Source organism: Symphalangus syndactylus, chromosome 13 (genome assembly GCF_028878055.3).
Source record: "Symphalangus syndactylus isolate Jambi chromosome 13, NHGRI_mSymSyn1-v2.1_pri, whole genome shotgun sequence".
NCBI classification, from domain to species: Eukaryota; Metazoa; Chordata; class Mammalia; order Primates; family Hylobatidae; genus Symphalangus; species Symphalangus syndactylus.
The window spans coordinates 62,673,251-62,700,915 of NC_072435.2; the positions used below are offsets into that span (position 1 = coordinate 62,673,251).

The 27,665-nt window shown below is 35.6% G+C and overlaps 1 protein-coding gene across 1 annotated transcript in view; it reads left to right on the forward strand.

Moving 5' to 3' along the window:
* The window catches only part of CAND1 (cullin associated and neddylation dissociated 1), a 47,084-nt gene extending 20,042 nt beyond the window's left edge, over positions 1-27,042 (forward strand). Inside the window, exons 3-15 of the mRNA XM_055235692.2 lie at positions 4,966-5,120; positions 7,372-7,495; positions 9,735-9,991; positions 10,076-10,181; positions 11,274-11,419; positions 14,633-14,925; positions 16,908-17,049; positions 17,408-18,901; positions 19,695-19,790; positions 22,199-22,368; positions 22,450-22,614; positions 24,119-24,226; positions 25,023-27,042. Of these exons, the coding sequence (XP_055091667.1) occupies positions 4,966-5,120; positions 7,372-7,495; positions 9,735-9,991; positions 10,076-10,181; positions 11,274-11,419; positions 14,633-14,925; positions 16,908-17,049; positions 17,408-18,901; positions 19,695-19,790; positions 22,199-22,368; positions 22,450-22,614; positions 24,119-24,226; positions 25,023-25,247 (3,481 nt within the window). The 3' untranslated portion in view covers positions 25,248-27,042. The remainder of the gene's footprint in view (positions 1-4,965; positions 5,121-7,371; positions 7,496-9,734; positions 9,992-10,075; positions 10,182-11,273; positions 11,420-14,632; positions 14,926-16,907; positions 17,050-17,407; positions 18,902-19,694; positions 19,791-22,198; positions 22,369-22,449; positions 22,615-24,118; positions 24,227-25,022) is intronic.
* The last annotated feature ends 623 nt before the right edge of the window (positions 27,043-27,665 follow it).

Sequence of the window (27,665 nt, forward strand, 5' to 3'; positions counted from 1 at the left end):
AAAGACCTGACTTGTAGGTTTGTTAATTTTGTCTGTTTGTTGTCTGTTTCATTGATTTCTTCTGTGATTATTGCTTTCCTAATGGCTTTCTTTCTAATTTAAACATATAAAGGTATATATTTTCCTCTAAGTATGTCTTTAGCTACATCCTACAAATTTTGGTATATTCATTATTCAGTTTGAAATATTTTTAATTTGTGATGTGATTTTTTTTTTTTTTTTAGTCAATTGGTTATTTAGAAGCAGTTTCCAGATATTTGGAGGTTATCTATTTTTTTACTGGTTTATAGTTTAATTCTGCTGTGGTCAGGGCACTTTCTTTTAACGTTTATTGAGATTTGTTTTGTGGTGTACCACATGGTAGGTCTTGGCAAATGTTTTATATATACTTGAAAGTATATTCTGCAGTTGTTGGGTAAAGTGTTTTATAAGTGTCAGGTCAAGGTATTTGATAGTGTTCAGATTTATATCTTTTCTGAATTTTTTTTTTTTTTTAGACTCCAGTCTGTCACCCAGGCTGGAGTGCAGTGGTGTGATCTTTGCTCACTGCAACCTCTGCCTCCCAGGTTCAAGCGATTCTCAGACTGCCTCCCAAGTAACTGGGGTTACAGGCGCACACCATCACACTCGGCTAATTTTTGTATTTTTGTAGAGACAGGGTTTCACCATGTTGGCCAGGCTGGTCTGGAACTCCTGACCTCAAGTAATCCGCCCACCTCCACCTCCCAAAGAGCTGGTATTTTAGACATAAGCCACCATGCTCGGCTGTCCTTTCTGATTTTTTGTTTAGTTGATCTGTTGACTGTTGGGAAGGATGTTAAAACTTTCAACTATGTATTACTTTTCCCTATAATAAAGTCAGTTTCTTTTTCTTGCATTTTAAAGCTGTATAATGTTAAAGACAAAATTGTTCTGACGTTTGTTTAAACAGTAAGAAATACTTTAATCAGGACTATTGTGATAGGTGTAAAGACTATTGCAATAGGAGAAAGAGATTGATCCCAACTTCAAATACTATGACAAGTGGAAATTTATAGCCAAAAAGCGGAGTCAGTCAGTCAGAGATGGAACATTATACAAGAACAAATATCAGGGGTGGTGAGATTCTCGCTACAATTGGGCTATGTAGGCCTGGCAAGGACAGGGGCCCAGAGTCAAGAACTACTTCTTGAGAAGAGGGCTCAGATGTGGCTTAGTAAAGTTTGGTCAGAGAGTCTTTGCCAATGACTGGGTACATAAACATTTATACTAGTGATGTCTTCTTGTTGTATGACCCTTTTATGAATATAAGACATTTCTCTTTATCTCTGGTAATACACCTTACCTTGAAATATATTTTCTCTGATGTTAGTAATATAGCCACTCCCGTTTGTTTCAAGATTGGTGTATGTGCATATGTATCTTTTTTGTTTCTCGTTTTATCCGTTTTTATTTTAAAATTGTTTGTTGTAGATAGCAGGTAGTTAAGTCTTGTTTTTTATTTTATTCAGTTTTATAATTTCTGCGCTTTATTTTTTATTTTTAGTTTTTAAATACAGCATTTAAATTTTTTGTTATTTTTATTTTATTTGTTTGAGACGGAGTTTTGCTCTTGTTGCCTAGGCTAGAGTGCAGTGGCGCCATCTCAGCTAACCACAACCTCTGCCTCCCAGGTTCAAGTGATTCTCCTGCCCCAGCCTCCCGAGTAGCTGGGATTACAGGCATGCACCACCATGTCCAGCTAATTAATAATAACATTCTCTTTTTTTAAGGCAGGGTCTCACCCTGTCACCCAGGTGAGAGTGCAGTGGTGTGATCATGGCTCACTGCAGCCTTGACTTCCTGGGCTCCAGTGATTCTCACCTCAGCCTCCCAAGTAGCTGGGACCACAGGTGCATGCACCACCCCCGGCTAATTTTAGTATTTTTGTTAGAGGCAGGGTTTCACCATGTTGCCCAGGCTGGGCAAGCTCAAGAGCCCACTCGCCTCAGTCTCCCAAAGTGCTCGGATTACAATCGTGACTCACCACTATTCTGCTGAAAGCTATAACTCTTTAAATTCATTTTTGAGTTCCTTTTAACTTCGCTCCCAATTTTTATTATTTTATATTCGGTCTCTCCATGTATCTGCCATGTTTCAGTTATCACTGCCTTCATTTTGGATTAGGCTGTATTTATGTATTTAACCTTTCAGTTTTTTTATTTTTATCTTTTCTTTTAAATCACCAAATTGACCTGCCTACTACTTCTCTGGTCAAGCAGTCAGCAGTCATCAATTGAGCATCTATTTGAGACACTGATCTGAGCATTTATCAAATTAAATTTTCATGATGTTACTTATGCTTGAAAAAACGCATTGGCTTCCAGTTTTATCACATTTCAAGTCATCGACCAGACATTAAGAGTTCTCTGTAATATCATAGGTGGTTATTTTTCCTGTGGTGTTTTCCATCTGCCTTTTGTATCAAGCAGTTCTTTTTACTCCTAATTTATTTCAATGTGCATTCCACTTGTTTTAGTCTCTGTTCTTTACAAGAGCTTGTTTCCTCATTTGAAATGCTTTTCTTTTCTAACTGTCTCATGAAAGTTCAGTGCTAGCCTGGTGTGGCTTATGCCTATAATCCCAGCACTTTGGGAGGCCAAGGCGGGTGGATCACTTGAGGTCAGGAGTTCGAGACCAGCCTAGTCAACATGGTGAAACCCCGTCTCTACTAAAAATACAAAAATTAATGGGACATGTTGGTACACACTTGTAGTCCCAGCTACTTGGGAGGCTGAGGCATGAGAATCACTTGAACCTCGGAGGCTGAGGTTACAGTGAGCCAACATCAGACCATTGCACTCCAGCCTGGCGACAAAGCAAGGTTGTGTCTCAAAAAAAAAAAAAACAAAAAAACTTAATACCTAAAAATCTGACTGTTAATGTTCAGTCTCTTACCCTGTAAATGCTGACATTGCATTTAAAAGTCTTTTTTAATTTGTTTTTAATCATGCCAGAGTAGTGAATGCCTTCTCTATTTCATAGTTACGTGCGTTCCTTAGTTCATCAACCAGATGGTTAAGTTTTTGAAGATAGGGGCCATACTGTCTTTGTTATTCAATAATTTTGAATACAGCGACTTCTTAATATAGGGGTCCTTAAACCCTGGGCTGTGGACCCGTACAGATCCTTGGCCTGTTGGGAACTGGGCTGCACAGCAGGAAGAGAGCAGAGGGCGAGCCAGCATTACTGCCTGAGCTTTGCCTCCTGTCAGATCAGTGGTGGCATTTGATTCTCATAGGAGCACAAACCCTATCGTAAACTGTGAGTGCAAGGGATCTAGGTTGCATGCTCGTTATGAGAATCTAATGCCTGATGATCTGAGGTCGAACAGTTCATTCTGAAACCGCCTCCCCTGCAAATCCGTGGAAAAATTGTCTTCCATGAAATCGGTCCCTGCTGCCAAAATGGTTGGGAACTGCTGTCTTAATGATATTCATGTACCAAACTTACCTAATAAAATCTATGGGAAGAACACAAAGGAAGGACTTTCCTCCATCCTCAAGAAATGGTTCAATTGGTGGACATAATGCAAACTTGTAACAACATCCATGATAGTAATGAGAAAAGTATATGCAGGGTGCTTTGGGAGCACAGGGTAGTGTAGTATTCACTTGTTTTCATCTTTACAACCACTTACTTTATGCTTTTAACATTTAGACAAGATTGTAAAAGGCACATTGTTTTATAAATCTCCTCAAGGAGATTCAAGGGCAGTGGAAATTCTTTTGGTTCACGAGGTGGTGTTTGGTAATAGAAAGAAAGGGTCAAAGTTGGCAAAGTGATGCAGGTTTAGTGTCCTTTATCTGAAATGCTTGTGACCAGAGTGTTTCATATTTTGTATTTTTCCAGATTTTGGAATATTTGCATATACAAAATGAGATAACTTGGGGATGGAACCCAAGTCTAAACATGAAATTCATTTATGTTTCATATATATCTCTTATAGCCCTAAGGTAATTTTATATGATATTTTTAGTAATTCTGTACATTGAAGATAGGAAGGGGAAAAAATAATAATTCTCTGCATGAAACAAAGCTTTGACTGACCAGCACATGAGGTCAGGTGTGGAATTTTCCACCATGGCACTCAAAAAGTTTTGAATTTTTAGATGAGGGATGCTAAATCTATATGTTGGATGGAACTTCCATTGTAGGAAAAACTTCTTGTTAGGAGGAGACTCCTGATTCACCTATTGATTGATTAATTGAGACAGAGTCTCCTTTGGCCCAGGCTACAGTGCAGTGGTACAATCTCGGCTCACTGCAACCTCCGCCTCCTGGGTTTAAGCAATTCTTGTGCCTCAGCTTCCCAAGTAGCTGGGACTACGGGCACATACCAGCATGCCCAGCTAATTTTTTTTGTATTTTTAATAGGCATGGGGTTTCACCATGTTGGCCAGGCTGGTCTCGAACTCCTGGCCTCAAGTGATCCACCTGCCTTGGTCTCCTGAAGTGCTGGGATTACAGGTGTGAGCCACTGCATCTGGCCTTACCTTATTATTAAAAAGTTTTATGCCAGCCATGGTGTTGTGCCCTTGTAGTCCTAGTTACTCAGGAGGCTGAAGTGGGAGGATTGCTTGAGCCCAGGAGTTCAAGGCCAGTGTGAACAACAGTGAGATCCTGTCTCTCAAAAAAAATAAAAAATAAGTTTTCTGCGTATTTGTCAACTAATTAGCTTTAGGGGTATGACATGGGGTATGATACGTAAAGCAGCTTCAGTTTCATGTTACTAGGATGGAAATCAATGAGAAAAACTTGGAAACCAACTGCAAAAATCTTAACCAATCACAGTTTTTACGTTATTTGTATACTATTTAGGATACAGACATGGTATGTACTTTATCTTGAAAGTTCTAGGTGGAAAGGTTAACATTTCTACTTATGTATTTTCCTGTTTTTGTGCTTATCTAGCTTTTTTTAAACAATTTCTTCTTTGTATTACAGTCTTGGCCCTTTAGTGAGTAAAGTGAAAGAATACCAAGTAGAGACAATTGTAGATACCCTCTGCACTAACATGCTTTCTGATAAAGAACAACTTCGAGACATTTCAAGTATTGGTCTTAAAACAGTAATTGGAGAACTTCCTCCAGCTTCCAGTGGTAAGCAACAGCACATTTTTCTTCCTATTTCTTTTTATGTGGAGGTATTTCTCCCCACCTTTTTTTCCCCTTCTGGCCAAGGAGGGAGGGAGGTGGCTGTCCTTACAGATCTTCATAGGAATCCCTTTGGACAATTAAGAAAATTAAAGCTTGAAGCCTTATTTTTCTTAGAAATAAATTAAATGTTAAATGAATATTTCGATTGAACTTGTACATAATATGAATTTCAGTGAAGGATTTTTATATGTTGGAGCAAGATTTTATACTGTGTGTACCATGACTGCAGACTAGAGTTATGCCAACCTATGCAGTGAGGGAAGAGATAACCAAAATATTGCGTCCTGATTAGTTCTCTGTTTCCAGTATTAATTTCACTTTGCGTCAGTATTTGCTATGTAAAACTTAACACCATTCAGACATAGCTGTGAAATAGTTCACTTTACTAGTAGCTTTAATTAAAGCTGAGCCTTTTACAGCTACTTGGTAATTAAATTTAAAACTATGATTAATGTATTTGTCAACTAATTAGCTTTTGGCCTTTGATAGAAATGTGTAGGTAATATAAATTTTAGAATTGGTCTTGACTACTAAACTATTGCTAAAATTAGCAGGCTAAAGGTTACTGTCTCATCTGCAAAAGGTGAGATTATCACATATTTCATGGGAGGATTTAGATTGGTAATAATGTAGTCTGGGGGCCAGGCGAGGTGGCTCATGCCTATAATCCCAGCACTTTGGAAGGCCAAGGCAGGCAGATCACCTGAGGTTGGGAGTTCGAGACCAGCCTGACCAACATGGAGAAACCCCGTCTCTACTAAAAATACAAAATTAGCCGGGCGTGGTGGTGCATGCCTGTAATCCCAGCTACTTGGGAGGCTGAGGCAGGAGAATCACTTTAACTCAGGAGGCGGAGGTTGCGGTGAGCCAAGATGGTGCCATTGCACTCCAGCCTGGGGAACAAGAGTGAAACTCCGTCTCAAAAAAAATAAAAAAACAAAAAATTAAATAATGTTGTCTGGGTATGTTATTTTCACTCATGTACTTAAATCATTCACTGTGCTAGTTTTCATGCTAAAGGCTGCGTACGTAAACTAGTCTAAACATCAATCATATGGGAGGTCTTACTATTCCTTCTAGTTTGTGGGTGGGAGAACTGAAATTCAGAGAGATTAGATTAATTCACCCAAAGTTGAGTGAGTAATTGGGTAAAGATTCAAATCCATTATCTTTTAATCCAAAAAGGATGCTTTCTTCAATGTATCATACCAGTGTTATTTTACCTTTATTAAATATTTATTTCAATAAAACATTTCACCAACTCAGAAGTATGTTATTTATAATTGTATTAGCTATATATATATTTTTTAATTTTTTTTCTGTCATTGAAGTGTGTTTGCATTGAGCCAATTTCCGGTTCTTACAAGAATTTTTTTAACCATTCAGATTCTTACTTTCACAGTGACTTGTTCTTTTTCTTCTCTCATCAGTAACAACATGACCTACTGTAAGTAGTAACAATTCTGATTTATGAGTCCTGGAACGAGGTTTCTGCTTTATAATGAAGTTATGGAATCTTTGGGTTGGAAAGGACCTTATTAAAAGTTGTGGCTAATTTTTTTTTTTAAAAGAAGCTGCTAAGCATTGGAGCTCAGAATATATGCTTTTTAATTCACTGAAGTTTAAAAGGCTAGTCTACTAGAAAAGACTCAAATAGAGAAAACTCTCCTTGCTGCTTTTCAATCTAGGTGTGCAAGCACTGCAGCTACTACTGGCTCCATAGCTAGCATTCATACCAATGCATACAGATTATCTAGTAGATAGAATAGTTATCTATCTACTATTACTAGTTATCTATAATATCTACTATTATCCAGTAGAAAGAATCTGCTGACATCTGTATTGTTTTCTGTGTCCTTTACCCCTTCTGAAGTTATCTCTAATTCTCGTTTATGTCTAATAAGTTATTTTATTGAAAAGCAGCCTGTTTTGAAAGATGTGTTTTTCTCCCACAGATCTCCTGTGTCTCATGATCAAGTGTGGAGTTGTTAAATATTTGGTCTAATTCTTGTTTATTTCTAATAAGTTATTTTATTGAAAAGCAGCCTGTTTTGAAAGATGTGTTTTTCTGCCCTGGATCTCTTGTGTCTCATGATCAAGTGTGGAGTTGTTAAATATTTGGTAACTACCATGAATATAAGAGGGAATTCAACATGCTTGCCTTGAAATTATTATTGGCTTCTTATTCATGCAGGCTCTGCATTAGCTGCTAATGTATGTAAAAAGATTACTGGACGTCTTACCAGTGCAATAGCAAAACAGGAAGATGTCTCTGTTCAGCTAGAAGCCTTGGATATTATGGCTGATATGTTGAGCAGGTAAGTGTGCCTATTTATTTCCATTACTTGTAATACAGATACTACATTAATTTACTAAAAACCCTTTCTAGTAAATACAATAAAACTTGGTCAAAAATTATTCATATTTAAATGGTGGCTGTTTTATCAATTTGTGTGATTGGCAGTGAGGGGGAAATAAGCTAATTACAGTAATGTATAAGTATATAATATTGTATAGTAAACATTTTATAGTTCTTTTAAGTAATTAATAAAATTTGTGATTTTAAATTTTTTTAGCACAGTTCATGTTTTGTTTTACTCATAATATTCTTGCATTCAGTGATGTATTTAGATAAGGAGATGTGCTGGTAGTTACGGATTTTCCAGCTAAAAGAATGCTGGTAATCTTCAGTAACCATATTAATAGTGCATATTTTAGGGGAGGGAGGACCTTGCCTTGTATGTATTTGTTGCTTTTTCACTTTCCTTTGGAAGTCAGATGTTAGAACGTAAACAGACCTAAGCAACTCCTAGGAGAAAATACCTTGAAGGACCTGTCAATTTCTGATTCTCATATTCATTATAGGCCACCATTATTTGTGTGTATGTTTTCTGTGGCAAATTCAACTTAAAAACAATCAAGTGCCTTCATGTGGGTGTGTGTGTATAAAGTGAGGAGCTATCATCCTGGCACTGAAAGAGCTTATACTTTACGATAGGACATAAGAACACAAATGGCTACAGGGCAGAATGGGACTAAAGACTAACTGGGAGCATAGTGTGTTTTCGGTTTTAAAACGAAGGATTCAAGAAAATAGTTTTTATGGAAAGTGGCATTTGAATTGGGTTTTGAAGAATGGGTAGCACTTCAATAGGTATATGTGCCCAGGTGTAGAATACATAAGTAGTACACGAATGGAGAAGCATATTCTAGTTTTCTAGAATATAGAATGAATAGAAAAGCAGTAGGAAATCATTCTGATAGATTGGGGTCATGTTGAAGTGGATGAGGAATTTATGTTTAATTTGATAAACTGAAAATTCAGACTTTTTGTCCTGTGTGTGATTTAATCACGAATGCTGATTGTCCTGGCACAGGTTTGGGTAGTAGTGACTCATTGAACTATACATTTGAGATGATTTGGAAGAGGGGTGTTGGAACAACAGGAACAATGAAACTATATATAGAGGAAAGCCAATAAGGGGGAGGGAGAACTCAAGAGAAGCTCAGTTTTTTAGTGTTGTGAATCCCCCCCTAAAAAGGCAATACAGAAAGTCAGAATACAGAAAATCATTTAGATTTCTTTTTTTTTTTTCTTGAGATGGAGTCTCACTCTGTCACCCAGGCTGGAGTGCAGTTCCGTGATCTCATCTTACTGCAACCTCCGCCTCCTAGGTTCCAGTGATTCTCCTGCCTCAGCTTCCTGAGTAGCTGGGATTACAGGTGCCCACCACCTCGCCTGGCTTAATTTTTGTATTTTTAGTAGAGGCAGGGTTTTACCATGTTGGCCAGGGTGGTCTCGAACATCTAACCTCAAGTTATCCACCCACCTCAGCCCCCCAAAGTGCTGAGATTATAGGCATGAGCCGCCATGCCTGGCACGGAAAATCATCTAGAGATTTTGGAAGGAGAAAGTGACAAGATTATTGTGTGGTTTTGGTTGTTGTTGTTTTGTGTTTGGTTTTGGTTTTGAGACAGGTTTTGGCCCAGGCTGGAGTGCATTGGCATGATCGTGGCACATTGCAGCCTCAATTTACCAGGCTCAGGTGATCCTCCCACTTCAGCCTCCTGAGCAGCTGGGACTACAGGCATGCACCACCACACACAGCTAATTTTTGTGTTTTTTGTAGAGATGAGGTTTTTGCCATGTTGCCCAGGCTGGTCTCGAACTCCTGGGGTCAAGCAATCTGCCTGCCTCAGCCTCCCAAAGTGCCAGGATTACAGGTGTGAGCCATCACACCCAGGCTTGTGGTTTTTTTTTTTTTTTTTTTTAATACTTTCCCAAGCCAATCGATTAGATATCCTATAACTGGGGATTTAGGTCTAGATTCCCGGAGTCAGTTTGGCAATGTAAATTTCAGTGCTGCATTCATTTAGCTCAGGTTTCAGTTGCATTGGTAGATAAAGTGATAATTTAATTTTCCTTTCACTATGAATTAGTCTCAACTAAATTTGTGTTCTGAATATTTGCATTGAGGTCGGAGGCCAGACATTTAGTAGTGGCCAGGCATCTTGAATTCATTTGTTGTTTTCTTTCTTTTTTTATTTTATTTTAAGGCAAGGAGGACTTCTTGTTAATTTCCATCCTTCAATTCTGACCTGTCTACTTCCCCAGTTGACCAGCCCTAGACTTGCAGTGAGGAAAAGAACCATTATCGCTCTTGGCCATCTGGTTATGAGCTGTGGAAATATAGTTTTTGTAGATCTTATTGAACATCTGTTGTCAGAGTTGTCCAAAAATGATTCTATGTCAACAACAAGAACCTACATACAATGTATTGCTGCTATTAGTAGGCAAGCTGGTCATAGAATAGGTAAGAAATCTTTTAAAGTTTTAAAGTTTTCTTTAATTAAAAAAATTAATGCATGTTTTTAAAGAACCATTATGCTTTTCTTAGGTGAATACCTTGAGAAGATAATTCCTTTGGTGGTAAAATTTTGCAATGTAGATGATGATGAATTAAGAGAGTACTGTATTCAAGCCTTTGAATCATTTGTAAGAAGGTAAGTTTTTAAGATCTCTATTTTTTACAAAAAGTTTTTCCTTAAGAATAGAATCATAAGGTCTACATTAGGTGTGTGAGGAGAAGTGGCCTTTTGGATTTCAGATATTGCAGACAATACAGTATTTGAAACTAGTGTCATCTTGCTGTTATAAAATGTGGTCATCACATTTATTTTGAAAATTTTTCTTGTCATTGTTAGGACTTTATTTAAAGAATTTTGGAAAGGTATTTATAATTATTTTGGGTTTACTTTAGAAGAGAAGAAATGCCAGTGTAATAATGTAGTTTGTACTGAAAGCCCAGCAGGATAAATTGTCAGAAATAAATAGTGAATTGTCTTTTCAACAATTTCTTAGGTCACATCCATTTTGCTAGGCCAGTGTTTCTCAATTTGGAAACTGATTCTAATACATTTTTTAAAAGCTTAGTAAAAGTTGTATATTTGTGTACTAGAAGGCAATACAAGATAAGTAACATTATTTTTGCTCTTGACTAATGCAGTAGCATGGTGTCTTGAGAACTTACTGGTTGTTTTCTGCATTTATCCCTTGACACTCCTGGTTTTGAGAAGTGGCTTTTAATCATACGGTATTCTGAAAATCAGAAATTGTTGGATTCATTTTTGTTCCTTTAGTTGAGAAACACAAAGTATTCTTTTATTTGCTGGCCCTGTGGGCATTTATATGTTCTGTCCTCTCATTACATCACTAGAAGACCAAGCCTAGGTGAATATGCACTGGCATTTCCACAAATAATCCTAGTTACTGAAGAGCACATTCATCTGGGTTTGGTTTGCTAATAACATGTTGATTATATACCGATTTCTGTCTATACTGCCACACATTAATCATAACATAGTTAAAATGGGGATTAGGGGAGTTCATCTTAAAATTGATTAAATAAGTACAATTTGAAAGGTAAACCTTTTAAAATAGTAAGTCCATGGGAGAGAAAGAGCAAGAATCATTGGTGCTAGATAGTCTGGGAACTACTCTCCTATGTTATTGCTGGTAATAAAGCAAAATGTGGCAGGTAATGAATCAAGGAGTAAAATACAGCTCTTCAAGGCAGCTTTTGTTTTTGTCTTTAGATGTCCTAAGGAAGTATATCCTCATGTTTCTACCATTATAAATATTTGTCTTAAATATCTTACCTATGATCCAAATTATAATTACGATGATGAAGATGAAGATGAAAATGCAATGGATGCTGATGGTGGTGATGATGATGATCAAGGTATTTCAAATTAAATAGAATCTTTTAAATTTTTATGAAAGACAGTGTTGAAGATGATTCTTAGTGCAAATTGTACTGTTTGTTTTATTTAGTTATAATAGTGAAAAGGGAAATGATCTCAATATTTGACAATAGCAAATTAAGTTAGAGGGCATCCATGTATTGAACTGTTATGCAACACATTAAAAAATCATGTCTAAAAATCATTCATTAATGCTGTTAATAAGGTGAAAAAGTATGTAGCAAAAATTGCTCACCATGTCCCAATTCTATTTCTTTAAGTATACAGAAAAAAATCTGTATATTTACAACTAGTACCATTACCACTTGTTTTCTCTTGGCTAGCAACTATGTATGATTTTTGGTTTTAAGTGCTATTCAGATTTTCTACAAAGCATTTTTGTAAGATAAACCAAGGTTTTAGAAAGAATTGAATCTGTAGATACACATATTTAGGGCAGCTTGGTTTGAAAGAATATTAGTTTGTTTATTCATAGTTCATGAAAAATTCTAAATACTGTTTGAGGCCCCATTTAATGTTCATTAATAGCTTACAACATTTCTGAGGCTCCTAAGATTGATGCCATCACACGATGATTTATGATATTTACTCTAGAAAGTAGTAGAGCACTTCAAGGACATAGGGGTTGCTCATGTCATTTGTTTCTTGTTTGTATTGGAAGAATCATAATAACAAATATTTAAGTTGGTAAATTACTAGGTAAACAGGTTGATGGATTTTTTGTTATTTTTGAGAATACTTTTTAGTTTGATTCTTTGAATGAATTTATATAACAGCTTTCCTATCAAGTCAGTAATTTCACCCATCTTTAAAAAACAACTACCAAAAGAGTTTCTTAACACCATATACTGTTCTAGCAGCTGCTGCCTAGTTTCTCTCCTCCACAACAGAACTCCTTAAAAGAATGCAGTTCAGTTTTCTTGTTTCCATTCTCTCTTGAATCCACTCCTCCAGTGATGGACGAATTGCAAATGTTTGACTCTGCCTATTGTATTACTCAGTCTCAGCAACAATTCTTTATTTAGCTTCCGGGATACCATTCTAGCCTGGATGTAGTCCTATCATTGTGATTACTCCAGTCTTCCATGCTGTTTCTTCTTCTTTACCCTCACCACTGTGCTTAGAGTATCCCAAGGCTCAGTCCTTGAACTTACCTGTTATACTCTTGATTTTTTTGTTGATCTCATCTAGTCTCCTGGCTTTAATATCAATATACTGGCAACCCAGATCCTATCTTTAATGCACATCTCGCTTGTGAATCCAGATTCCCATGCAACTGCTTAATTAATATTGCTGCTTGGATATCTAAAATATCTTTTCCCTACCCCTTCCCCATCTCCCACCTAACCTGTTCTTCTTTAGCCTTTTCCATCTCAGAATGGTACCTCCATTCTTCCTAGCTGATCAGGCCAAAAACCTTGCAGTCATACCTGATTCCTTTTTCCACACATCCCTCAGCTAGTCTTCCACCTCAGAACTATCTTTCATTTTATTGTTTTTATTTTGTTTATCACACTTAGTAACTTTCTGACATACTGTAATTGATGGTCTCCTACCTATTAGAATATAAGTTTCGTGAAGGCTAGACGTCTTAATCTCTTGATTGACTGCTTTATTCCAGTGCCTAGGACAGTGCTTGACACACAGGCAGTCAATAAATGGGTTGTATTAATGAAGGGAAACCTTAGCTTGTATTTTAATATGAATATCTTTTAAAGAAAGCAGTAGCAATGTATATTCCAGGTTTTGAATTTTGTTTTTTTTGTGTGCTATATAACAAACCAGGTACTTCACCTGCTTTATCACTTACTATGAATTATACCCATTAAATGACTTTCTACCATGGTGTTTTTGTGATTTATAAAATCAACATAATTTTAGTGAATAAGGACATTTGTTAATTTCTTATAATCTTGTTTTGAATAAAGCTTATATTTCGGGGATGCAATTACCATAGTGTATTGACATGGAAAAAAATTTATGTGCTCTTGATAGTATATTTTGGCAGTATCTTTTAACTTTATTTAAATAGATATTGGTAAATAAGCAAATGTCTTGCACTTAGCAGTATTTGGTTGTATTTTCCTATAATGTGCTAAGGTGAATTTTAAGCTTTTGAGTTGGAAAATTTTATTATTTTATTATATATTGTAGAATCTTCTAAGGCCTAGCTGGCTACATTTGACTGTAAAACTAAGCTAATTGGAATAAAAGCCAGTAAAAAAATATTACTCCGCTCAATTATTTCGAGGCTATGTATAGTCTTATCTAAGAATAAAGAAATTATTGTGAGATAATTTTAGACTATCATGATAACTGCTAATATTTCTGCCACCTTTCTGACTTCATATTACCCAACTAATTAAACCTGATGGTGTTAGAAAGAAAGGCTTTCTGGAGATTTCACACACATGTTATCTATCAAGTATAGATAAGTGAGATACAATTCTTAGTGCTTCTGCTTTGAATGTTTAAGGTTTAGCATTAGGGGAAAAAAATGGTCCTCTGTTAAGCGTGCAGCATTTTCTTGGTATAATTAAGCAAAAATGGTTTTGTTAAAGTACATTAAGACAAAATTGTGAAAGATTTAGAATATACATGTTTGTTCCTCACAGCTTATCAACAAGTTGAGTGAAAAGCCTTGTAGTCACAAAGCTGATATCAACTTTCTTTTTATTCCCAGAAAATTAGTTCTACAGTGTTTTGGGATTGGTAACCATTCTTTTTATCACCTACTCTATTACCACAAATCCATTTCATGGTTTGTCTTATAAAGCCCCTGATTGTTTGCTTGATTTTTCCTATGCTGTTGAGTAAGTTCTTTGAATTTTGTTTCAAAGGCTAGGAAATTTATGACTATAAGTATTTATATTCTAAAGAAGTTGAATGTGTTAATTGATGATTTTAAAGGGTTACAAATAAGCAGCAGTTCATTACAAAATAAATGAGAAAATGTTAAACTAATTAAAAATACAATTATGTTTGTTTTTTAAGTTTAATTTATGTGCAGATTTATAGAAGTAACAAGCTCTTTGTTCAATTTCTACTTCTGTTGAAACCTGCCTGTTGCTGTATATGTTACTGGAAAGTTAGATTAACTGATTTGGTTAAGAATATCAATTCATTTTCTGTTTTAAATGATATACTTCTCTTGTCATTAATAGCCTGTTTACATTAAAACTTACTCTTAGGGAGTGATGATGAATACAGTGATGATGATGACATGAGTTGGAAAGTGAGACGTGCAGCTGCGAAGTGCTTGGATGCTGTAGTTAGCACAAGGCATGAAATGCTTCCAGAATTCTACAAGACCGTCTCTCCTGCACTAATATCCAGATTTAAAGAGCGTGAAGAGAATGTAAAGGCAGATGTTTTTCACGCATACCTTTCTCTTTTGAAGCAAACTCGTCCTGTGCAAAGTTGGCTATGTGACCCCGATGCAATGGAACAGGGAGAAACACCTTTAACAATGCTTCAGAGTCAGGTGGGTTTTAAAGTAAAGTTTAGAAAATTATGATAATAAATGCAATGCTTTTAAAATTGTCTTTATATGGAAATGTGAGTTCCAAAATATATAGAGAGAAGCAGAAAGTTCTAGGATATGTTTATATAGGTAATGCATGTTCATATTATGTTACTTGTAAACTATTCTAATTGAAGTATTCTTGGTTTTACATGATAAACTATTTAAATAATTTTAAGATTCAGTAAAGTAATCTTTATCTTTGGTGTTAATAGAGAAGTCTTAGAGCTGTGGAGTCATACTACTTGTGATCACATAACTGACTTCACTTCTAATTTAGGTGTGTGATCTTGGGCAAGTTATTTAGTCATTTTATTAAACTTCACTTATTTGTAAAAAGAATGTACTTAGAAATATCTACCTGTGGTTGTGAAAGCTGGATGATCTGTGTAGAGCATTCAGTGTAGTGCCCACTACATATATGCTTGATATACGCCAGTACTTACTAATAAAATACACACTTTTTCACTCGAGGGCATTTTTTTTCTAAGATCCTAAACATTAGAGCTATTATATTGCTCCCATTTATTGAATATTTATTACATACCAGGCATTCTCCTATCTTACATGTAATCTCTACAGTAGCCCTATGGGATGCACAAATAGTAGATCAATTTTTATAGATTACAAAACAGATATTGCCAGGGATTAAACCAGTGGAGAGGACGGGACACACATACTGTATCTATCTTGTTTTTAAGTAGAAATAAATACATTTTTGTGGTGAACTTACTCATAAAGGTGAATGTTGAAGATTAATTGTAGAAGGAAATGAGATAAAGTGTATGGAGGATATATGCAAGTGAGTGAGTATATAGAAGTCAGGTATTGCTCAGTAGAGTTGCCAGGAATTCTGACAGTGCTAAGGAAAGTTAGACAATTTTTTTGTTTTGTCTAGTTCTTAGATCATTGTGTAATTACGGTGTGTGTCCATGTAGTTTGGTTGTTGGGATTTTTCTTGGCTTTGTTTTTATTTTTAATCTCTACTTGCTTTGCTGTTGAGGTATTCTAGAAGCTCTGTTTATAGCTTTGCATCCATAAGATTTGTTAGTAGAGACCTGATTTGTTTTACTGACTAGCAAAACATTAGAAAGTTTAGAGCAGATGTCTTTTAATCATACCCCTGCTGCTTGTAGCTACATTTGAAGTGAAATTGATTCCTTGTAACAGCAAATGGAAAGTAAGAAAAGGACCTGTTCGATGGTTGCTTTTCCATAATTTGTCTTGTTTTCTTTGATTTTTATCTGTGCTGTTGTCATTCAAAATACTATTTATAAATTAACCTCCTAAATTTTTGATTGAAAATATGATTTGATTAATTTATTTATTCCTTTTTTTTTTTTTTTTTGAGATGGAGTCTCGCTCTGTTGCCAGGCTGGAGTGCAGTGGTGCTATCTCGGCTCACTGCAACCTCCACCTCCTGGGTTCAAGCAATTCTCCTGCCTCAGCCTCCTGAGTAGCTGGGAGTACAGGCGTGCACCACCGCGCCCAGCTAATTTTTGTATTTTTAATAGAGACGGGGTTTCACCATGTTGGCCACAATGGTCTCGATCTCTTGACCTCGTGATCTGTCTGCCTCAGCCTGCAAAGTGCTGGGATTACAGGCGTGAGCCACTGCGCCCAGCCTATTAATTTCTTTTTAGTCATGTATGTTTCACAATTAAAACTTAAGTAGGGAAGACTGTTTTGTTGCTCTCTGGAAAGCTAAATGATAGCTTTTCTGTAATTTCTTATCAGTATCAAGCAAATATAGTTACAAGAGAACATATATAATACATGCAACAAACTTGATCTTGTGTTAGCAACAGCAGTAGATAGCTGAATTAGGAATTTAACAAAAAAAGATAAACTCTTCCCTTTATCCTCATTCTCCATAATTCATGTTAAGTGTACTGAGCAAATACCAACAGCTGAACCAGCTAATGAGTATATGATAATTGCAGGTTCCCAACATTGTTAAAGCTCTTCACAAACAGATGAAAGAAAAAAGTGTGAAGACCCGACAGTGTTGTTTTAACATGTTAACTGAGCTGGTAAATGTATTACCTGGGGCCCTAACGCAACACATTCCTGTACTTGTACCAGGTATGAAAGAAACATAAATCTCTTTTGGGACTTATCGTAGCCTTTTTGTTAGGACTTAGATAAGCTTAAATAATTGTTTCCTTTTAAAAGAGTATTTGTGACAACTTAATATGCACATAGGGCTAACTTTTTAATCTAACAGTCTTGAATACCTGAAGTTAGAAGTTTGTGAGTAAAAGGTTAAAAGTCTTACCCTAAAATATTTGGCTGTAATATTTATTGTAGATGGTGAAAGTTTCTACTTACAGAAATAATATAATGAAGTGGGAACATTAGCAGTACTATAGGGGTTGATTTTTAATTTTTCTCTCTTAACAGTCTGCACAGCAATGATTGGATTTTTTTGTTGGCCTTTTAGGAATCATTTTCTCACTGAATGATAAATCAAGCTCATCGAATTTGAAGATTGATGCTTTGTCATGTCTATACGTAATCCTCTGTAACCATTCTCCTCAAGTCTTCCATCCTCACGTTCAGGCTTTGGTTCCTCCAGTGGTGGCTTGTGTTGGAGACCCATTTTACAAAATTACATCTGAAGCACTTCTTGTTACTCAACAGCTTGTCAAAGTAATTCGTCCTTTAGATCAGCCTTCCTCGTTTGATGCAACTCCTTATATCAAAGATCTATTTACCTGTACCATTAAGAGATTAAAAGCAGCTGACATTGATCAGGAAGTCAAGGAAAGGGCTATTTCCTGTATGGGACAAATTATTTGCAACCTTGGAGACAATTTGGGTTCTGACTTGCCTAATACACTTCAGATTTTCTTGGAGAGACTAAAGAATGAAATTACCAGGTTAACTACAGTAAAGGCATTGACACTGATTGCTGGGTCACCTTTGAAGATAGATTTGAGGCCTGTTCTGGGAGAAGGGGTTCCTATCCTTGCTTCATTTCTTAGAAAAAACCAGAGAGCTTTGAAACTGGGTACTCTTTCTGCCCTTGATATTCTAATAAAAAACTATAGTGACAGCTTGACAGCTGCCATGATTGATGCAGTTCTAGATGAGCTCCCACCTCTTATCAGTGAAAGTGATATGCATGTTTCACAAATGGCCATCAGTTTTCTTACCACTTTGGCAAAAGTGTATCCCTCCTCCCTTTCAAAGATAAGTGGATCCATTCTCAATGAACTTATTGGACTTGTGAGATCACCCTTATTGCAGGGGGGTGCTCTTAGTGCCATGCTAGACTTTTTCCAAGCACTGGTTGTCACTGGAACAAATAATTTAGGATACATGGATTTGTTGCGCATGCTGACTGGTCCAGTTTACTCTCAGAGCACAGCTCTTACTCATAAGCAGTCTTATTATTCCATTGCCAAATGTGTAGCTGCCCTTACTCGAGCATGCCCTAAAGAGGGACCAGCTGTAGTAGGTCAGTTTATTCAAGATGTCAAGAACTCAAGGTCTACAGATTCCATTCGTCTCTTAGCTCTACTTTCTCTTGGAGAAGTTGGGCATCATATTGACTTAAGTGGACAGTTGGAACTAAAATCTGTAATACTAGAAGCTTTCTCATCTCCTAGTGAAGAAGTCAAATCAGCTGCATCCTATGCATTAGGCAGCATTAGTGTGGGCAATCTTCCTGAATATCTGCCATTTGTCCTGCAAGAAATAACCAGTCAACCCAAAAGGCAGTATCTTTTACTTCATTCTTTGAAGGAAATTATTAGCTCTGCATCAGTGGTGGGCCTTAAACCATATGTTGAAAACATCTGGGCCTTATTACTAAAGCACTGTGAGTGTGCAGAGGAAGGAACCAGAAATGTTGTTGCTGAATGTCTAGGAAAACTCACTCTAATTGATCCAGAAACTCTCCTTCCACGACTTAAGGGGTACTTGATATCAGGTAGGTATCTAGATTTTCTTACTTAAAAATTTTTTTTATTGGTAGTTGGTTGCCTTAAAAGATGCCTAATAAAGAAGTTAAGCCATGTCTGTATTTTCTTAAACCTAAAAGCTAAGTATGTGATACAACTGTCTTTTGTAGTATGGAATGATATTCAAATGACATTTTGTTGTTTTAAAGGATGGAGTGGTAATTAGATAATGGTTAAATCTGTTCTAAGTCCTCATGATAACTACATTTTAATGTTACTATATTGTGTTAAAATGCGGAAAAGACGTATCTAATGAATTAACATAATCTGAAGAGCTTATTGATACTAATTACAATAAGTATAATTGGTGAAAGCACTTTTTTCAAATGAAAGATTCTGGAAGAGTTTTCAGATTTACCAGTGTCATCCCCATTAGAACAAGTAAAAGGTAGTAATATTAATAGCAGTAATAGCCATTCATTCTTAGACACTGCTTTCTTTTTTAGTAAAAAATTTGAAGATTTTTAAGCAGTTTTGGATTTAGCTAGTTCTATTTTGTGAGGGCGAGATCCTCCACTGCTGCTTCAAGTCCCTCCCCAGAAGGAATTGTTTCTTTTGAAATCTAATGGGATTATATTTTATGCTCATAAGTGAGTTAACTTTGCTCCTTTGGATTCATGTGTGCAATAAGAAATACCCTTCTTGGCCTAGGAGAATTCTAAGGAATTGAAGACACTGGTGTTATTTGAAGTGGTTTAAAAATGATGTCCCTGAGTTTTAGTGGACTACATACCAATAGACTTGCAATTTATTTTTAACTAGGCTCATCATATGCCCGAAGCTCAGTGGTTACGGCTGTGAAATTTACAATTTCTGACCATCCACAACCTATTGATCCACTGTTAAAGAACTGCATAGGTAAGTGGAAACAAAGATAAACATACTGATTTTTGGACTTTAGAATTCTTAAGAAACTCTTGAACTTAGTAACTAGAAATATTGAGGAATTAAAATGCTTATAAAATAATTGTTTAAAAGAAAATTGAAAAGATCTTACAACTTTTAACAAATTGCATTTGCCTATATTGTTTGTAATTATTCCTAGATGATTTTGCACATAAATGAAGTTATAATATACCAGCATGTCTTTAGAGTCAACTACATATTTGATAGCCATATTTTTGGGGTGACCTAAGATAGCTTTAGTGGATAAAGCAAAAAGATACTAGATTTATGTGGCCAGTCTGAAGTTTCTCCCTAGATTTAAATGAATCTTGCTTGAGCTATTAAGGCCTCAAATTTCAATTATTACTTCTAATACCCAAGGAGATCTATGGAGATTTCCATATTTAAGGTCAAAATGACCTAAGAATAAAAAATAAAGCGGGGGAGAGCTAATTCCCAGAAGAACGAAGAGGAGATAACCCAAGAAAAACTAAGGCTTCTCTATTTCCGTGAAGACAAGAATTAGCTTTTGGGATTATTTCTGATTTTATAACCTCCTTGTATTTTGTTTTTATCATTGGTTTTCCTAGAGTTTGATAGTAGCCAAAAACACCTCAGAATTTAGTTTGTTGCTTTCTTGAGGACAGGATAATAGAGATAACCATCAGGGAGGATTGAGGGATTTAGCAAAGAAGCTTTGTAGCTTTGTGCCATTCTGCAGCGCGCCAGAAAGAAAAAAAATACAATATAAAATTTGAACTGCATAGAAAGGGATTGCCAATTCAGAATAAGGAAGGCACAGGCACAAATGGGTTCTATAGCTAGGGCCTAGAAATTATTTAAAGTCTATGTGATAAACTTCTTATTGGCATTTCCCCCACCCATTTTCTGCTTTGATGTATTTATTGAGGACATTGGTATTATGCAAAATAGGACAGAGGAAGAGGCGCCTGCCATATCTCTAGAAATACCTTTCCATATTGACAGCAGTCAACCAGTATGCATTGTTGATACAGTTAGCCAGGTAGTTAGCATTCTAATTGAATTATGATCTAGTTAAGTATTCATGACTATTTGAACATCAGAACCACCTAGGAAACTTTTTAAAAACTGAAATTGCTAGTTCATGACACCATTTTGTCCATAATAGCAATATTTTAGATGCTTTACTGAAAGCAGATATATACTCTATTGTAATTACTCTTCTAATCTACCAGTTTAGCATGCAAATAAAGGAGAGGGGAGATTAGTTTGGTACATTTATATTGCTTTTGAAATTACTCTGTCTCTCAGACTTTTTTTTTTTTTTAAATCAGTGCTGGGACTTTCTTGGATATCAACATTGGGTTTGCCAATCTACAGTATCTGAAGTCTCTTTCCTCCCATATTTTCAAATTGCTGGTTTTTCAAGTTGGCATTCAAGTCTTTTGTTATCTCTCCTACATTTCCCTGTGTATTCTAAAAGATTGCTGATGATAGAGTTGAGAATAATAGCTACATGTGAATACTTAGTGTGTACTAGACATTGTCTTCAACAATATATGCACCGTTTATTCTGCTCAGTATAGCTCTAAAAGGTTTATAATCCTCATTTTATTGACTGAGAAACTGTGGTGAGAAACTGAGGTTCTCGCCTAAAGTAACTTGCACAAAATCATACATTTAACAAGTAAAATGATTTGAACCACCATCCATGTGACTCCAAAGGTCTTTGCATTATACTTTCTTGCCCACATTTGCAAGAGTAAGCAGACTTTTAAAATACCTAGATGGCTTCTCTGGCTTTTGTCCTATGTTAGCTTTCAATTTTCTCCTTTTATATTATTTTCCTGTGAATTCATGTATTTCTTACTGAAGACGAAATAAAGTAGGGCTTTTGGAGGCACGTTTCTCTTTCATTTGATTAATTGTGTATCTGCTAATAGTACTCCATCTTTATTAAGCAATGGGTCTGTCTTCACCTCATTTTTTTATTCTTATTTTGAACTTGGTTTAAAAATATTTTTGTTGCTGCTTTTAGTGAACTACAAGGAGAATCATGCATGTTATTAGTCTTTTTAGCTGCTGTTTCTGTCATATCTTACATCTATAGAAGTGATATTGAGGAACTTTATGGACTCTTCTTCCATACCCTCTGCATTATAAGTGCTGAGAGTGGATTATCAGTTGAAAATATATTCACCTTCAGAAATGATAGTTGCCTTGCTGCTGAAAGAAACTTTATGGTTCACTTAGTATTTCATCAGGTTCTTCCCTGACCGTCACTGAAGAAATAACAATGACACCAGCAAAAATAAATTATATCAACTTAGAGAAAATACAATGTATATTATATTTTAAGTTTATCATGTCTGTCTGTTGCTTTTCTTGTAATATTTCAGGTGATTTCCTAAAAACTTTGGAAGACCCAGATTTGAATGTGAGAAGAGTAGCCTTGGTCACATTTAATTCAGCAGCACATAACAAGCCATCATTAATAAGGGATCTGTTGGATACTGTTCTTCCACATCTTTACAATGAAACAAAAGTTAGAAAGGAGCTTATAAGAGAGGTAAGTTAGATCACACTGTTTATCTGAGCTTGTCTTTGACTTAAGTATTGTATATCCACACATTCTTTTTTGCTTTAACAGGTAGAAATGGGTCCATTTAAACATACAGTTGATGATGGTCTGGATATTAGAAAGGCAGCTTTTGAGTGTATGTACACACTTCTAGACAGTTGTCTTGATAGACTTGATATCTTTGAATTTCTAAATCATGTTGAAGATGGTTTGAAGGACCATTATGATATTAAGGTAAGATGTTTGTGCCTATTTATACAATGTTTTAGAAGAAGACTTTGCTAGAGCAACTTTCACCCTTGTAATTTACTCATGTGTCTGAGAAAAATCAGGTTGTCTGTCAAGATTTTGATAGGCATATTGTAAACTATAAAGTGCAAAAGTAATAGGCAGTGTAACACCAGTTGACATGTGAGAAAGATCCAGAGCCCTTTTTATTGGAGGAGGAAGTGGCAGTGGATGCAAAATGCTGTGTGCCCACTTGCTTAGTGAATAGTCCCTAGATCCCTTCCCTCAAAAAAGTCCCAACAGATTTTGCTGTTTAAAGTATAAATCTGTAACTTTTTGGCCTGTCTTAACATTGGACCATAGTTGCTACCCATGGAGGGTTTTCTTAGCATTGTCTTGATTAATTCTTCTGAGCTACCATTGGGGCTAGTCTGAATTGTAACTATATTATTTACCTGAATGAGGAATTTTTGTTTTTCAATATAATATACTGTGTTTAATATCGAGAATTTTGTTAGAGGACATGGAACTTTTCAGATATACAAAACAATCTGTAGAAGCAACTTGAGAGAAATCATACTGCGTCTTATGTTTGGATAATTAATTTTGCATATAAGTGTTCCTTGTTTTCCTGTGTGTTCATCTCCATTTAAAATGTGAACAGTAAAAGGGTGATTTGAAAAATAAAAAATACATGCATTGTGTCTTTTTCATCCACTCTTCCATTTAGGGCTTTTGGCCAAGCAGGGCAAAAGTGGTAACTCAGCAGTAATTCAGCCATACTACCTGAACTCCTACTCTTAGGTTTCCATGTGTGGTAGTGACCTGAGCCTCTCAAAGTTCAATGAAGAGAGCCTCCCTACCAAGAAGTAAAAGGACATGCTGGTTTAATTCTATGAGTTTATAGTCCAAGAGAAAAAGGTTTATGGGTTATCAGGTTTTACATGGATTAATCTGAATAACTGGTCAACTCTGTTATGATAGTGGAAACTTATTATGAAATTGTGTTCCAGTTCAGTAATTTTCTAGTTCTATGATTCTCAATTCTGGTGCACATGAGCTTTAAAAAATAAAAATAAAAAAATAATGTGTGGCAATATTCTGACAGGTTCAGTAAAACTCTGGGGATGGGGCTTGAAGAATGGGTATGTTTCTAAAGCTCTCTGGATGACTCTAATGTGCAACCAAGATTGAAAACCACTTTTCTAGTTCTTGTATCTGTTTGAGACAGATTTGTCTCAAACCTTACCTGAGTTAAGTGCTAAAGAGACCTCACCTATAATATGCTGCTCAATAGACCTCACCTAAAATACAATCTGGTGAGGTCTCTTTAGCACTTAACTCAGATAAAGTTTGAGACAAATCTGTCTGATTCTGATTGGCAGATTACGTTAAAAGGAAGCTTTACTTTGCATGCTAGTTATTTCCTTTAAAGGATTTGTCAGAACTTAGAATTTTGTTTTTAGAAAATGATGTCAAATCTAAATTCTGTCTTTTTTATTCCTAATAGATGCTGACATTTTTAATGTTGGTGAGACTGTCTACCCTTTGTCCAAGTGCAGTACTGCAGAGGTTGGACCGACTTGTTGAGCCATTACGTGCAACATGTACAACTAAGGTAAGAAATGATAAGTATCAACCTAGGTCAGACTTGGTGTATTGGGGATTCCTAGCCAATTCTTTTCTTTAGCTTTCCCAATATAACTATTCCAGTGCTCTGTGTAGCAGTTGGTTTAAAAAGTTAGCCTATCAAATACTGATGTTTTATAAAACTTAGCACTGTTAACGGCTATTCTTAAAAGTTTTTGTTTATTGCTATATCAATATGTTAACATTTTGAAGTACTGATACATATTTGAAGTACTGATATGGGATAAAATGTGATCAGGCCACAAAAGAGGAAGTTTTTAATTCTGGTTGGAAGGGGAGTCAGAAGGTTTCATATTAGGGTGACAACATTTGCAATGAACCTTGAAAAATCAAGATTTTTTTTTTTAGACCAAGAAGATGAAACAGGCTTTGAATAAAGGCCTGGGATGTCATCATATGGTGTGCTGAAAAAGTGAATAATAGAGTATAGCAAAGAATAGGGTAGCTAGAGGAGTACTTTCTTGATGGGGATCAAAGTGTAAGACTTGCTAAGCAGATAGTTGAAACAAAGAGTGTCCTACTCTCTTTGTTAAAATCATGTGGGTCTAGATTTTCTGTTTTTATAATGGGGCTTTGTGTAAAATATTCCCTTAAAAGGAGACAGCTACTTTAAAAATAAGTTTAAAAACAGTTGTTCTTAGAATGTAATATGCCTTGTGGACCTACGAGAGTAGCTTTTACCAGGAAGATCTTATGTGCTTAAATTTTGTTCATGTAAGAGCTGTCTTTTATAGCATGTAATCTAAGTTTACTCCATCTTACAGGTAAAGGCAAACTCAGTAAAACAGGAGTTTGAAAAACAAGATGAATTAAAGCGATCTGCCATGAGAGCAGTAGCAGCACTGCTAACCATTCCAGAAGCAGAGAAGAGTCCACTGATGAGTGAATTCCAGTCACAGATCAGTTCTAACCCTGAGCTGGCGGCTATCTTTGAAAGTATCCAGAAGGATTCATCATCTACTAACTTGGAATCAATGGACACTAGTTAGATGTTTGTTCACCATGGGGACCATTACATATGACCACACAATGCACTGAATTGACAGGTTAATCATAAGACATGGAAAGAGAAGTGTCTAAAAGCTTCAAAATGTTCCACTTTTTTTTCCTTCATGGAGACTGTTTGTTTGGCTTTCTTCCATTGTTGTTTTTGTAGCATTTATTTCAGAAATGTGTATTTCCATAATCCAGAGGTTGTAAAACCACTAGTGTTTTAGTGGTTACAGCAACATTTGAAATGGAAACTAAAAGTTAGGATTTTATGGAGTAGGGAGATAGGGTCCAGTATCTATTTACCCTGTAATGTTTAGGATTAAAATGTTGAAATTTTGTGACCATGAATTTCTTTCTTTTATAAATTTTCTCATTTAAAAATCAAAAATCTTGCAAAACAAAAACCATGTTTCTTTTTCTTATATAACTTTTTGTTTTCAGCAACATAAATTGATTTTTAGCTGGCAGACAAGAATATCCATATAAGATTTGTTACCATTTCAGAGAGTTTGGCAATTTTTAAAAGATAATAAGGTATCATTTTTAAGTATGAAAATTAACAATATCCCTGTTGCACACACTAATTTTGCATGAGCAAGTTTACAAATATGTATTGTCTGTAAAGGAGCATGTGCAGATTATTCATAATATAGAAGTTAAAATAAGTATTAGTGCAATTTTCAGATATTTATTTTTGCACAGAAAACACATTATCTGGAGAGAAAGGAGAATTTTTGAGACTTGGGTTTTCTTAATGCCAGTGTGAATTTGCAGATGTTTTCAGCAAATCAAGTCACAGTAACAATTTGCCACTTTTTTCTATTATAAATCTTCTTTCTTAAATTTTGAGTATTTAAGTGCTCAGTTTTTCTCAGTTACCCATTTGTGTGCGTGTGTTTCCACTTAGAAATTCTTAAAACCAGATTTTTCTTTCATTCCCTTTGGATGTCTACATTCCTTAACAAAGGATATAAATACTGTGTATGCTTTTGAATTTTTATTTTTAGGAAAATTCTGAAGCCAGCTATCACAGGTTTGTTAGCTAATAATAGTATTTTCTTTTAGTTGAGGTAGGTTTTTCCCCATTTCCTGTAGAGCTAATTTACATATTGTATTTGGTAAGTGTTCACTACTTTTCCTGATTAAGGGATCTGTGCTGGGGAACAAAGCTTTTGCAGTACCTTATATTGTAGTTAAAATTTTATTTAACATATCCTTCAGTGAGCTCATTTCACACTGTAGCCTCTTCCTTAAAATTTGTGGTGCTCCTGTAAAAGTAAGAACTAATTCTGAAATAAAAGACATCTCCTAATGCTGTGCAAACATAGTTTACATGTATTGAAGGAGGCAGTTGTTAAATTGAGTGACCAATTTTAAGCAATCAGATATTTGAAAACTGCACCCTTTATTTTTGAAACTGTGAATTAGAAACACTTTTCCTGCTGTATTACTACCTGCTTTAACATCCAAATATACAGTGATTTTAAATGATAACATACTGTGGTTATTAGATTAACAGGTTGATTTTGAAATTTCAGATGATAATGCAGAAGACATCACTTCTAGGAAGGATTTTGACTAGTGCATTGATGTTGAAGTTGGTGCCATTTCAAAATGTGGCAGGTGATAATCTTATACCATAATTTGCATAAAACTGTAATAGAAGTTTATTTTGAGATGTTAGTATATTATGTACTATGCATTTCTGTGGTACAGATGTTGTGGATATATTTAAGTATTTGGTTACATGGTTTCACAATAAATTACAATACTGCAGGCTCTAGGACCGAATAGGAGACTGACATGCATATGTTGTGTGAATGTCTTAGTTGGGTAAAGTTAAATCCAAATACTTCAACTGGCTTTTTCTTCAGTTTGTTTGTTTTTGACTTTCAAGATGCATGTTTTGTTTTGTTTTGCTTTGTTTTTATCTTGGAAGCCACCTCATTTTTCTAACAGTTGAAATTCTTTTAGTACTAAAGAAATAGATGCTGCTCTTTTATGGCTTTAGTGTTTATATACCTGTTTATATGCATACATTAACAAAATTAGTAACAGCAGTGCTTAGAATTTCAATGCTGAGTCATACTGATGATTAACTCCATACTCCTAGTGGTGATGTGGTCCAGATACTGGAATGGAAGTGGCAGGATGTGGAGTCCAGACATAGTCTACCACTCATGCTACCTACTAATAATATTAAGGTGTTACACTTAGCAATTTGTCACATGTACGCTTCTGAGGAGATCTAAAAGTTAATACAAAACCAAGCTGTTTATTGATTTTCATGAGAACATTTAAGTTAGTTGAGGTCTACCTGATTTATTTTAAAAGAAGGCAGAGGGCTGGGCGTGGTGGCTCACGCCTGTAATCCCAGCACTTTGGGAGGCTGAGGCGGGCAGATCACGAGGTCA